Consider the following 13824-nt stretch of genomic DNA (forward strand, 5'->3'; position numbering starts at 1 on the left):
GCTGCTGCTGCTGTTTCCTGCCCCAGGCACAGCAGAGGGCTGCTGCTACTGCTGTTTGCTGTTTTTCCGTTTGCTGTTGGTTCCTATTTGCTGTTTGACTGGACTGCTGGTATCCTGACAGCAAAGAGTGGAATCACACCACAGAATTATGGCTGAAGAGGTCTACATCCCCTGTCCCTATTAACCTTCTTTCTCTCCTTCCTGGGGTTAGGAGTTTGAAGTATGATAGAGGCGTTTAAGAATCCTAACCAGCAGGAAGTAACTAAAGAAAACTACACCTTCTCTTTCCACTAACCTTTCTCTCTTACATGGTGTTGGGGTGTTGGAAGAGATTAGGGTGGAGAAGGGAGAAAGACATATAAGGAACTCCAAAGAAAGTAGGTTTTTCAAAAGTCAAAGCCTACAATCCCTGGATTTAGTTATTATTCCCATACAACAATGAGAATACCTTGATGTGTTAAGTCTGTAAACAGACTCAAGCTGGATGGTTCATTTGGTACCTACCCTAAAGAGCAAAGCTGCACTTCCACATCAGAGCAAAAGCTGGCTGCCTCAACTCCTTTAGAGGAGAATGTCTGTCTCCCACCTGGCATGCATGCCAGAAGCCTGAAGAGGAAGTTTTATTTATGTGGGATTCTCATGCTAGCAGTGTGCAGTGGTCTCCTTGTACTTGAGATAGACTAGCGAGGCAGCTAAAAGCAGAGCTTGGCAGAAGGACAGACTGCCCACCACTGCACACTGCTGTGACTGCCCACCTTTACGCACTGGCGTGCCATTTTTCACATTTGGCCCTCAGCCTGGAATGGCAACTTAGGCGATTTCTGACGAGCCCCACGTGCTAGCTAGCCACTGGGACTTGAAGGCTTACCTGCTTTTGAGTTCCTGTAAAAAATCTACATATCCTAGGGAGAGGTTAATGTCGAGCCTCCCAGATGACACCTACGGGTTGAACACTTTGCCTCTTTGGATGTGAAGGAAAGTCTTAGTTTCGAGGTGGGGGTCGGAGACTCGGGAAAATGGAAGGCGCAGCGGACACCCATTCCACAGTCTAACACTTCTTTGCTATTTCCCCCTGCTTGCTGAGGTTAACATTCTCTTTTCAGCCTTAATATGTACGAGTAGGATAACAAGCCTGGTATGTGCTCAAAAATAATGCAGGTTGAGGGACAGTAGGATGTGCATGAAACAGGTGTGTAGGTATGCATAGCTGAAGAGGTTGGACAAGTTAAAGGTGCAAAATTCTGAGTCCGCTCAGAGCATTCTAAGAATACAGTATTAGATACGTTGACACAGAAAGTGTTCCCTTATTGTGCATGTGTGCTTGTGTGTACATGTGTGTCTGCATGAGCATGTCGAGGCCAGAGGAGGACATGAGAAGTTTGCTGTGCTCCCTGTCACTCTCTGCCTTAGTTTTTGAGAGCCTGGCACTCCCTAGGCTTGGCTGGCCATGACTTTGCAGGAACGTTTTAGGAAAATGTTACATTATCATTCCAGAGAAATTCAGATTTCTCTAGAAGACTGTAAATGCCTTTGCTGCCTTTGCTGCCTTTGCTGCTTCTACAGTGTTCCTGGGTTGTTAAAAGGCAAAAATGAAACAAAACAACAAACCAAAACATATCCTCACTTGATATTAGTGTCACTATAAAACATGCAGAGTGCTCTTGATGATATTGGCATTAAATGATTGCCAGTGTGGTCTGAAAGAGGCAACTTCTTAACAGGACAAGAGTCAGGGCAGAGGAGTAGAGGCAAAAGGGAAATACCAGTCCCATGAATGGATTGAAGCAGGAGGATTCTTGGGCTCTACCTCGATCTCCAGGCTTCTCCGTTAGCCGCACATAGCAATACATATTCCAGCATTCCTGTTCAAACCCCTGGTCACCAAATTAGCCCTTGGTAGTTCAGGAGGGGAGCAGGAAGCCAAGATCCTCTGGTGAACACTGTCTGTTGGGTATAAGGCTCTAACAGAGTGCACACAGCATGGCAGATCTGGGGACTTTCAAGTTGATCACAGCAAATTTCTCCTTGCTGTGAAGCCACACAAGGAAGTGGCTCATTCTGCATGGCCAGGGAAGTCCCTTTCATCACATGCTGCACATATGTCAGATACTGATCGTAGTCAGACGTCTCAGACTTCTGCTGAAATGAAAGAAAGCTTTCTGTGGAGTTTGATCAAAGCAGGGCAGGAAACAGTGACAGCCCAGTTCTGCTTAGGAATGTCTATGTAAGGTCTGCATGGAAATCCTAAGTGAAAATGCATGGGACAGAACTAAGTGTTTCACCATAAAACTTCTTTATCATGACCAAACAGGGTTTATTACTGGTTACAAATGTAGATTTTGTCTGAGAAATACGTTAGTATAATTCACTATCTTACTAGATAAGAGAAGAGAAAGCCTTTGCTTCTTTTCAAAAATGCCAGAAAGTTCTGTGCCCATTCTTGACAAAACATCTTATAAATAAGAATTGATGGATTTCTCATTGATGTGCTAAAATAAAATTTATGTGCTCTTCTTCATGTCATCATGTTCTAGAGATAGTATTTCACTAAAAATTCCAGGATGTCAGAAACACATGTAAGGATGACTGCTGTTTCCATTGTGATTAGTACCATGTTGGTGGTACTGGCAACACGGTTATGAAAGAAAAACTAAGAACACAAGGATTAAATATTTTTAATTTAATTTAAAAATTAGTTCTTTAATTAAAGAATTAAGTTAGAGGCAGGAAGGTCAGGAGTTCCTGGCCACAAACACATTGAAGGCTAGTCTTGTCTGTATGAGACTATTTTAAAACACCAAAAAATCCAAACAAAACAAAACACGTAAGAATTAAGAACATGTCCTGGGTTTTGGCAGTGCATTTGGGATTTCCATCACCCGGTCTGTGGTCTAGATATATTAATCAAATAATTAATGTTTATACAAACTTAAACTGGAGTAACTGAAGAAGATGCACATTAAAATTAATTATCATGTTGTGTCTGAAATAACTACAGAAATGCTCTACCTAAACAAACATTGCAAGGTTACTCTGACCATCAACCATGTAATCAACCACACATGATGTAATTGTGTGGTTTTGTTGTTGTTGTTTTGTTTTATTTCATTTTAAAACACTGTACCCTGAGGTCTTGGCTGTACCAAGAGACTTTGAAACCTAAACCTGTTCTTGGTCACTGACCAAAATTAAAGAATTCATACTCTTTAAAAAAAAAAAAAAAGAATATCAGCTGGGTGGTGGTGGTGCACACCTTTGATCCCAGCACTTGGGGGGCAGAGGCAGGTGGATCTCTGTGGGTTGGAGTCCAGCTTGGTCCACAGAGTGAGTTCCAGGACAGCCAGTGCTACACAGAGAAATCGTGTCTTAAAAAACAAAAACAAAGAAACAAAAGAACATCAAATATTATCTTTCCTCAAGTTAATTAATAATCTTTATGTGATCCCAGTAAAAATCGTAACCTATGTTCTAAATTTATGCAAACTGATTCTAAAATCCAGGCCATGTGAAAAATAAATATATAAAAACAGCAAGGCATGTCTGAGAAACTACGGTAGTCAGTGGGACTAGCTCTGGTAGCCCACTGCAAACCATGCATAATAAACCATGGTTCAGAGGTTCTAGCATACGAATGGATAGATGAGAAGAAACAGTTAAACTGAGACAGGCTCGTGCAGAAATCTGTGTTATAAAGATGGTGCCACAGAGTACCATGAAACTGTAGACCTCCCACTAAATGTACCATAGAGAACTCTATGATCACATTAAATGTAAGCATGAACTTCCAGTGTGGAATGATAGTGCGTCCCTATAACCTCAGGACTTGGAGGGGGGAAGGGAGATGTCTCAGGAGTTCAAGGTCACCTTAATTACTTAGCACAGGGTTTCTCTGGGATACATGAGATTGTCTCGGGACAAAAGAATAAAGATCTTAGGTTGAAAGGCAGCAGCTCTGTGGTGTTGTTTCACTAGTAACTATTGTAACAGTTGCTGTGTAATCCAGAAGCCAGTGGGTGCCAAGCTGTACTCGGTGCTGAGTGGTTTACCATGAAGAAATGATATATGACTGAGGAGACAGATATTTTTGCTCTGATTCAAATAGTACTCAATATTGATAAACTGAAGTGTTATATGACCATTACTATATGCATTTTTCATGTTTTTATCTATTAGTTTAAAAAAACAACATATAGGATATTTTAAAGGTTAATATTTGAAGAACCGAAAGCACTAGGGGAAAATACTGTGACCTGTATCTTTGACTAGGACAAACTTTCCTAATAGGAGGTAAAATCTGGTAGGGTCTGTGCTGTGAAGGGCATAGCAAACACGTTTTTATTAGGATCTCTGAATACAGGCACTATTTGACTACTCACAGCTAGGTCCAGAATATTGCCTAACATTTCCCAAGCAAATGTGTACTAAGTGAACAAACTAGGGCTTACCCACCGTGGACAGAGACATTGATTCCCGAGTATTTTGATTATTCCCAGGAGAGTTGAGGTTCATATTTACTATAGATTTTGTGGTTGAGCAGTAGTTCCAGAGTCCTGAATGTCAGTGCCTTTAATTTTGGTATACCTCTAAGTCAGTGGGCTGGAGCTGAAGTGGGTTCTGATTCAGATGGTGGCTAGGACCTGGTTAGGACCCAAGTTTGCATCTCCAATAGACTGTGAGGCGAAGGTTCCGTAGGCATCGGGACAACATTTTGAACCACAAGGTCTTAGGCTAACAGTTCCTGGGCTTTGTGTACAATCTCTGTACAGAATTTTACAAACCTGGAATAATGCGAACATGGCTTCATTAAACTACATAGATTAATGGAAACTTGTACAAGCCCTTGACATGAGTATGCCTACATTTCTGTGGCTTTATTAATAGTTTTCCAGCATTTTTTCAGGGGAAATGAGGTTTGGGGGTTTTGTTTTGGTACACATATGGAGGGTCTCTAGTAAGATCTGTAATGTCTTAAGGCAGGCAGGCCACAAGGTATGATGGACTTCAGAACGTGACCAAGTGAATAAATGCACCAGAGAAAATGACGCTGTTAACAGTGTGTTTCCCTTTAAAGGCACAGGAGGGGAATATTCAGAACACTGTGATGCTAGATAAGCAGAAGGAGCTGGACTGTAAAGTCAGAAATGTGAAGGACCAAGTCATGGTAAGTACTAACTGAATACAGGCCTTTTTCCTACTTTGAAAGGAAAGAAGTTTTGTTTTCACTGAGTGTTGAACTTAATAGTTGAAAAGAAAAAAAAATCATTCTAAAGTTCTAAACCAGAAGTAAGAAAATTGATCAGCTGCGTGTTTTATAGCCTCTGCTTTGGCTTCTAAATTCTGAGCTTCTTTTTCTCCTTTGTGGAATCTGTAGTCGCGGTTGGTTTTGCCCTCATTGTCCAGCAAATTAGATGTTGCACCTATGAGCCCTATGTATCCACGTTTCTCTTAGGGCTTCCATGGAGTTACACAAGGCTCCAGGATAAGCATGACCCACTGTTTTTCTCTAAGACTCAGAAGATGAACAAAAGCCATTTCATTCAAATGCATCTTGATACACTTTTAGAATATCTACAGCAACTTTAAGATAAATCCTCAAGAAGGTTGATGGAAGCGAATGACTGGGGTCCCCTCATGTCCACCCTACTCCATGTGAAGGATATTTGTGGAAAAGGCCTCCCAGCTGAGAGGTTCAGTAGTGCCAGAGGTCTAGGTAATGGGCACATGGCCTGAGCTTAGGGGCTTCAGACAGCACTCTTCCTGAGCCCAGATTCCTGCAGCAGCTTTCTTCTATAGCATTAGGGAAGTGTTCCACTAAAGTAGAAATAGTGGAGCCTTAGTGTGGAAATAGCTGGGAAATCCAGAGGACGAATATATAGAAAGGTGATCAGCTCCCAAACACATGAGCTTATTTCTAGGATGAGCGTACAGTTTCTTGTCTGGGTAAGAGGACCCTGGTAATCTTGGTAAACCTACCAGGACGGCCCAGCTCACCCTTCTTACTTGGAAGGGGTGAGGTTTCCCATGAGGTTGTTTTTCTACTGTGTGTTTCACAATGGAACTTTTAAATCAGTGACGGAGAATCAGCTGTGATAGGGAAGGACCAGGAAGCTGACTCAGTAGGTGGTGTGGTCACCAAGGAGCATGGGGACCTGAGTTCGAATGCCCAGAGCCCATTCAGTAAGCCTGTGTGGCCAGTTAGACTTGTAGCCCAGGTGTGCTGTGGTGTTACTGGTGTCACTGAGGCTTGCTAGCTGCCAGCCTAGCACCAGGCTCAAGGAGGGACCCTTTCTCAAGAAGCAGAGAAGAGTCACAGAGAGGGATGCGCCCACGTGAATGCACAAGTGTGCACCCACATTCACGCACCTCACACACACACGCATACCACACGCATGCAATTGTACAGAGAAATCAGAATCTAGACCCTAAGCCAAGTGATGTAAGGTTGATAATTTTTACATTTTCTTGTCTTGAAAATGTTCTTTTTAAAAGCATAATGTTATTAATATTAAAAATATAAGAGACTGGGGAGACCGCTCAGCAGGATTAATTACTATGTCACTTAGAAATTAGTCTCATTTCTGCTTTAGGCTAACTTGTCGGACTCTGGGCAAGTATAGAGATACAGCATAGTTGAGTACTTGACTAAATAATAGTGAAATGCAGCCTTTGGTGGAGAGAGACTGAGGTGGGCGATTCTGCCGGAGGTCGCAGTACAAAGGTGTCCTTACCCCCTGTGAAGGGGCTGCTTCACACAGCTGCAGCTTTGGAGGCACCAGCACCGTTCCTGTTTCCTGGAGTAGAAGGCAGAGGGCATATAGTCTAGGGAGCTTCATAAGACTTTGCTCTTGTTAACACGTCTGCAGACATTCATTTTCAGAAGGGCATACACTCAGAGTTGCAGTCAGCTTCTTCCTGGTCAGTTAAAATAAAAGTCCAACTCTTCTCCGAAATCCACGAAATACTCACTGCAGATGGATCAGGATTAATGCTCCCAAGCATCCCTGACTGGCCTGGTCCTCGTGATGTAGATACATCGACACTGTATGAAGCATGTTATCTCTGCCCTTTGGAAGAACGTAGTTCTCCTCATAGTGTAGAGGACTGACGACATTCTGATAAACACAAACACGTTTTCACTCATGACATCCAGTTTTATGAGGTCTGAACGCAGTGCTGAGAAGTAAGTGTTTCTCATCAGGGTACCTAGGGTGAAGGTGGTCTAGAGTCAAGGCAGGTACAAAACACATGCAAGTAGGAGAGTCAGTGGGCAGGAGTGTACCCACTTGTGTCCTTTGAAGTCCACTCTGCTTCATCAGAATGAACACATACAGCCTCTGAGAAAGTCCTTCGACTCTGAAATGGCGTTAGGTCTAAATACTACAGAATTGTATTCGCAGTCCAGAATTAGAGGAGCTTGACCAGGGCACCTTGTTTCAAGCTAGTAGGACTAGCCTCTCCTTCCTGTAGCTCTGGACAGCACATTCATCTCCCGAGTGCTGACAGACTCGGGATCTCATACCAGTGGCACTCACACTGTCTTACAGGTCGGCTTTCTAGACTTAGCTGTCCGTGAATTCACACGATCAACTTGTCTGTTCATGGTCACCCCTGCCCAAACTCTTCTGCAGCTTGCTCAGAACTGAGCACAGGGGCTGAGACCTACAGGAAAACTGATACTGACATTTCTTTAAGAACACCTCCCCCCCAAGATAACTGTAGTTCCTGAAGGTAGGGACGGGGGTAGAGGGATAGGGATCTGGGCTCCCCAGCTTAACTCTGCACAGTTTCTCTTCCTCATTTCAAAGGAAAGTGTCCAGTCTTCAGTCCGTCCTCTTTGTCAGGGGAGAGTTATAGAAAGTGGCTGAAGAGCCGCAGTGAGATGTCAATCCACTGCTTTCTGCTGGGTCCACAGTGGTAGGGTATGGAGAAGAGGAACTAAGATTTGTGAGCATCTAAGCACGGAGTAGCAAGTAGGTCACATCAGGGCTGTACCTGTCATACAGCTCATGGCAAAGTTGAGACTTGTACTGGGTGAACAAGATGGGATACAATTCAACACACTGACCCTGAGTTGAAGGGAAAGCTGTAGGGGGAGGGATTTGGATGTCTGCCAGATCATGTGGAGGTCTACTCTGTACAACGGCTGTTGGTCCTAATAGTGTTTGCTGTCCAAGGCTACCATCCAGAATTGTTGGTGCCATAGTGTATTTGAAGTTTCTTCAAAAACTAAGGCATTAAGGATAAGCATACTAAAATCTGTACACCTAAAGAAGCTAATCAAGAAGGAGGACCCTGGATCAGATGATCAATTTTCTTTCAGTAAGGCAAATGGGAGGGACATCGGAAGAGGGAGAAAACAGGGAACAAGACAGGAGCCTACCACACAGGACCTCTGAAAGGCTCTACCCAGCAGGGTATCAAAGCAGATGCTGAGACTCATGGCCAAACTTTGGGCAGAGTGCAGGGAATCTTATGGAAGAAGGGGGAAATGAAAGACCTGGAAGGAACACGAGGTCCACAAGAAGAGCAACAGAACCAAAAAATCTGGGCCCAGGGGTCTTTTCTGAGACTGATAGTTGAAACAAGTACCATACATGGAGATAATCTAGAACCCCTGCACAGATATAATTCATGGCAGTTCAGTGTCCAAGTGGGTGTCCTAATAATGGGAACAGGAACTGTCTCTGACATGAACTCACTGGCTGCCTCTTTGATCACCTCCCCCTGAGGTGCCACGTTATATGTGCAGTTCAATGTACCAAAGGGGTCAAGAGGCCACATATATTCCAGGCATTTTACTATGTATCATTCAGCTATAGATAAATTCCTCATGCTAAAGCCAAGTTCCTGGTTTCTGCTTTTCTGTTTTTCTGGGGTCTGGTTTTCTCATCCTGATGGTTTGGTCAGTAAGTGGTATACCAAGGCTTACTTCACCTCACATCATGTTCCTCAGCTGGAAGCTGCAGGCTTGTCTCACCCTCTGAAAACTGTTCTTATTAAAATATGTGTGTGAAAGATTAGAGTTCTCTAAAGCTGGCCCATTGGGATGTTAGGAAGCTCATTTATATCTTCGCTTGCAGTGCATAGAGCAGGAAATCAAGACCCTAGAAGATTTACAAGATGAATATGACTTTAAATGCAAAACCTCACAGAACAGAGGTAAGAATTAAAACAGTATCAATTGGCTATGTTTTCTCTGTCTCCACTAGTTCTAACCACTTGGTTGCTTTGGGCTTCCTGATGACCCAGAATCATAGATGCTTATAGCACTATCCACCAACTCCCAAGAGTGACAGTCAAACTTGTTTCCAACTGTTGTCGAATGTCTTCAGGGGAGAAGAACAAAATATTTGTTCGCAGTGACAGAACCGTTACCAGATGGAATTTCTATGTCCTAACGCCCATTAATGCTGTCATATATTTCTAAAATGAGAAGGCAGCACCGTGTTTCATTGTTGCCGCTTGTTTTTAATGATAACATAAACTAAAATGGTCCCAGAAGGCCAGTCTACAGAACACATACCCTGGGAATCATTTGGCCAATAGGGAGATTATTAGTGTAGCTGGGAGAAAAGAACCTCAGCTAATACTTCCTGGTTTGTCTACTCCCTCGAGGCCATAGACATGCCTCGGATATACTTACGTGAAGTTTTACCCATTGTTATGTTCACTTAATTGAAATTTGGACAGTGACTTATGTAGTAGATAGTAAGATTTCCAATTTATGTGGGTTGCTGAGAACTGGCACTTGGTTTAAGTGTGGATACAATTAACTGGTTTTATACTTAGGATATTTCTCTCTCTCTCTCTCTTCCCAGTAAATACTGTCTTAGTTTCTTTCCCTGTTGCTGTGAGAAAATGACAAAAGCAGCTTAAGGGCGAAGGGGTTCATTTTAGCTTACAGTTCTAGGTACAGTCATTACAGTGGGTAGTCAGTCAGCTTGGAGCAGCTGGTCACACTGCATCCAAGCAGGAAGCAGAGGGAGACAGATGCATGCTGTGGCTAAGCTCCCTCTCTCTACTGTGTAGTCCAGGATTCGTGCCCAGGCGCTAGTCCTGCCCTCCCCCCGACACACACACCTCATAGTCAGGGTGGGTTTTCCCACATTGGTTACTGTAATTAGAATAATCCCACACAGGCATGCCAGGAGCCTGTCTCCACTGGATTCTAGATTCTGGCAATTTTACAATGAACATCAAACACCAGTCAGACTTTGGATTTTTATCATGTGTTACCTGAGTTTATGTGAACCTTGCTTTTAGTTGGATTTATCTCCTTGCACATTTAGCCTAATCTCCTGTTCCTTCATTCACAGAAAGTGAAGCCAATGGTGTGGCGAAGAATGACCAAAAGCAGGAACAGCTGCTGCTCCATAAGATGTTTTTAATGCTTGACAATAAGAGAAAGGTAGGGACTGCATCCTGATCATGGAGCAGAAATAACAGGCTTCGGCTTAAAAGAGAAAAGAAGCTTCATTTTTTAATTACATTTTATTTAGTTGGGGGGTTTCAGAGAACAGCTGGCAGGGGTCACTCCTCACTCTCACAAGTGCTGGGATCAGGCTTGGTTTCGGCAAGCACCTTTACCTGCTGAGCCAGCTCATGGGCCAGGAAAAGTTAAATCCATTACCCTCTTGCTTAGAGCTGCAGCAGAGAATGAAAAAAATATGTGCTCTGCCTAAAGAAATCTCTCAAAGTTCAGTAGTTACAAATGAATTTATTTCACCTTGGTTCTTCCTCTCCTGTTAGGAGATAATTCACAAAATCAGAGAGTTGTTGAATGCCATCGAGCTCACGCAGAACACCCTGATCAATGATGAGTTAGTGGAGTGGAAGCGACGACAGCAGAGTGCCTGTATCGGGGGACCACCCAACGCCTGCCTCGATCAGCTGCAAAGCTGGTGAGAATTTCCTGGAGTGGATGTTGGCAGCTCATGTGCGGGCCACAGACACTGATCCAGAACACCGTTAGGCTGGTAGTCTCACGGCCAGTCAGCACTGCACTATGTCCTTTGACACAGTTCAGCTTCTTGCCCTAGAACATTTGGCAAGTACAGTGAGTGATACATATGGCTGTTGCCGTGTTCAGCCACATCTGCTTGGTTTGGACATGTATCATTTGACTATACAAAAACCCATAGTTGTTACCTAGCCCATTTAGGAACTTGAGACCTGATACTTATTAAAAACAAAATATCTTAAGGGCTTAGATTAATTAACAGTTTCTTTTGGGCCATCCACTCAGTCATCCACCCACTAAATATGTTGGCTGGATGGCAAATACTATTCTGGGAATAGAAGATTGATTTGGGGGACTTCCCCCTTAAGAGCCTTGCACTAGCTGAGAGTAAAGGGGTGCTTTAGGAGCAGAGGGATCCTGGAATGAAAATGAGGGCACTATGGGCTGAGATAGTCAGCAGGAGCCCATGGGACAAAGGTCTAGTGGGATTATTTTCTTGAGATTGAAGTCTTTTTTTTTTTTTAGTTAAAATTAACATATAGCCATTTATCTCTATCTGTGAATCATCTGTATATATCCCATATTTGTTATGGGGAGAGAAGAGTTCCCCAACCCTATTTGTCTCATGAGGGATACTTACTCCTTAGGCCCTCAGCTCATCAGCCCTGGCCTAGCTGGAGAACATGGTGTTTGCCATAGACCACCAAGCCTCTTTCAGTGGCTCTAAGTTCCAGTATGTAGGTTGCCATTTTCTCTGAGTCATTTGGGAGCTGGGACACACTAGGCAGATTCTCCTCAACAAAGCATGCAGCCACCATCTTACTTTCTCACATCATGGTGAGGTGCCCCTCCTGGTGCTGAGGGTTGGAGCCTATAAAGCTACCAGGGAAGTGGGTGTTTTCAGTGGGAGATCTACTGTGGTTCTCTGAATAATGTGACAGCCCTATGTGCCTGGTTCAGAAGCTGTGATGTACTTAGCAACTGACTCTCAGGAAGGGAAAACCTCAGAGCCATCACCAGCTTCCTCAGTAGTCTCAGCTTTATGGAGTGTGACCTGGGCTCCTCTTTCATTCTTTTCCTCTCCCAACTTCTTGGTCGCTCCAAGTGTCTCTAAGAGGTCCTGCAGTGCCAGCACTGTCTCCACATAAAAACCTTCTGGGGCTCTTTTAGTCCTCTTATGCTGCCTGAAGATACCTGCTTTGCTGGTCCCCTGCCTCTGTCTTCTGCCCTTTTGAAATTCTAGATTCTTTAAAGTCACAGATCATCTGGAGCCCTGCCCTGAGTGTCTTGCCTTGTGTGCCTGTCTTAGGGTTTCTATTGCTGTGGTAAAAGCAACTTGGGGAGAAAATGGTTTATTTCAGCTTACAACTCTCAAGTCATACTCCATTTCTGAGGGAAGTCAGGGCAGGAACTCAAAGCAGGAATCTGAAAGGAGGAACTGAGGCAGAGACCAAGGAGGCCTTACTGGATTGCTCCCCATACCTTTCAGCTTGCTTTCTTATACACCCTAGAATAACTTGCTATGGGTTGGCACCACCCACAATGGGCTGGGCCCTCTTACATCAGTCACTAATTAAGAAAATGCCCACAGGCTTTGTGTGATGGAGGTAATTTTTCAATTGAGGTTCCTTTTCCCAGAAAACTACCTTGTGTCAAGTTGACCAAATCATCCAGGACAATAGCTCTGAGAACTATACAGAGAGAGGCCTTTGACCATGTTGTAATTCTTCAGTGCTTGCTGTTTTTTATTTTTTTCTGCAAGTAACTAAGCTTAATGCTACCACAGGCCTCCATCTCCCCACTTCTCCCCACATGTGAAGTATAATTCCATGTTACCCATACCATGTGATGGTTCTGTGATTCTCTTTAATCCAGGCTGCTTTGGAACTATTGCTCATTGAGAACCCATGTCTTGTACCTTTCCAGGTTCACCATTGTTGCAGAGAGTCTGCAGCAGGTTCGTCAGCAGCTTAAAAAGCTGGAGGAGTTGGAGCAGAAATTCACCTATGAACAGGATCCTGTCACAAAAAACAAGCAGGTGTTATGGGATCGCTGCTTTGTCCTCTTCCAGCAGCTCATTCAGAGGTGAGGCCAGGCGGAGTGGCCTCATCCAGAAGACCATCTGTGGCCGTTCGGGTAGTTTGGGAGGTTTTGATAGCCTGTATCAATTTTTAATGGCACTTGATTCTTGAATGTCTCTTCCTTCTTTTGGCTTCCTAAGGAAAGTATGGTAGTTTTCACTCTTTCCCCCCCCCAGCCAGTCTGTGCCCAGCCAGTCCAGCCTCAGGTGCCTGTCCCTCTCTCCCTGTACTGTGGCCTCCACATATGCCATCTCTCAGATCCTGTCTTTTGAGCTCCGGCAGCAGCTTCCCAGCAGTCTTTCTGCCTCGGCTGTAACACCCACACCGGGCATTTGGTCTGGTCCTTCCTTGCCAGCTAGCCCCTTGGACCCCTCGGCTGTACCATCATGGCCTCTTTTCCGCCGTGACCCATCGGTCAGGCCACACTTGCAGCCAACATTACTTTTCTTACGCAGTTTGACAGCCTCTCAAAATATTTTTCAATGGTTATAGAGTAAAATGAGAATTCAGATATTTTCCAGTAGATATGCATTAGAATGAACATTACAAATTGTTAAATTTTACCAAATTTATCATGAGTATTCTGAAACCCATCTTCACACGGGAAGTTGACAAAGGATTGTCTCTTTTTGCCTTCTTAGGGAGACTATTTAGTACTAATGATGTGAAACATAGGAGTCTGGGGAAAGTCATTTTTCTAATGTGTCCCCTTAATTTCAGCTAAGAAATATGAGCCAGATAAACTGAAGAAATTAGTTTTTGATTTGTCCCTTTAGATTCTGG

General features: G+C 43.8%; 1 protein-coding gene across 2 annotated transcripts in view; it reads left to right on the forward strand.

The window, feature by feature from the left end:
- Nucleotides 1-13824, forward strand: part of Stat1 (signal transducer and activator of transcription 1) — a 42967-nt gene that overhangs the window by 8587 nt on the left and 20556 nt on the right. For both annotated transcript variants that reach the window (XM_055616419.1, XM_055616418.1), the window contains exons 6-10: nt 5072-5161; nt 9081-9159; nt 10317-10408; nt 10750-10901; nt 12887-13045. In XM_055616419.1, coding sequence (XP_055472394.1) covers nt 5072-5161; nt 9081-9159; nt 10317-10408; nt 10750-10901; nt 12887-13045 — 572 coding nt within the window. The remainder of the gene's footprint in view (nt 1-5071; nt 5162-9080; nt 9160-10316; nt 10409-10749; nt 10902-12886; nt 13046-13824) is intronic.

Source organism: Psammomys obesus, unplaced genomic scaffold, assembly GCF_907164565.1.
Source record: "Psammomys obesus unplaced genomic scaffold, mPsaObe1.curated_primary_1811, whole genome shotgun sequence".
NCBI lineage: Eukaryota > Metazoa > Chordata > Mammalia > Rodentia > Muridae > Psammomys > Psammomys obesus.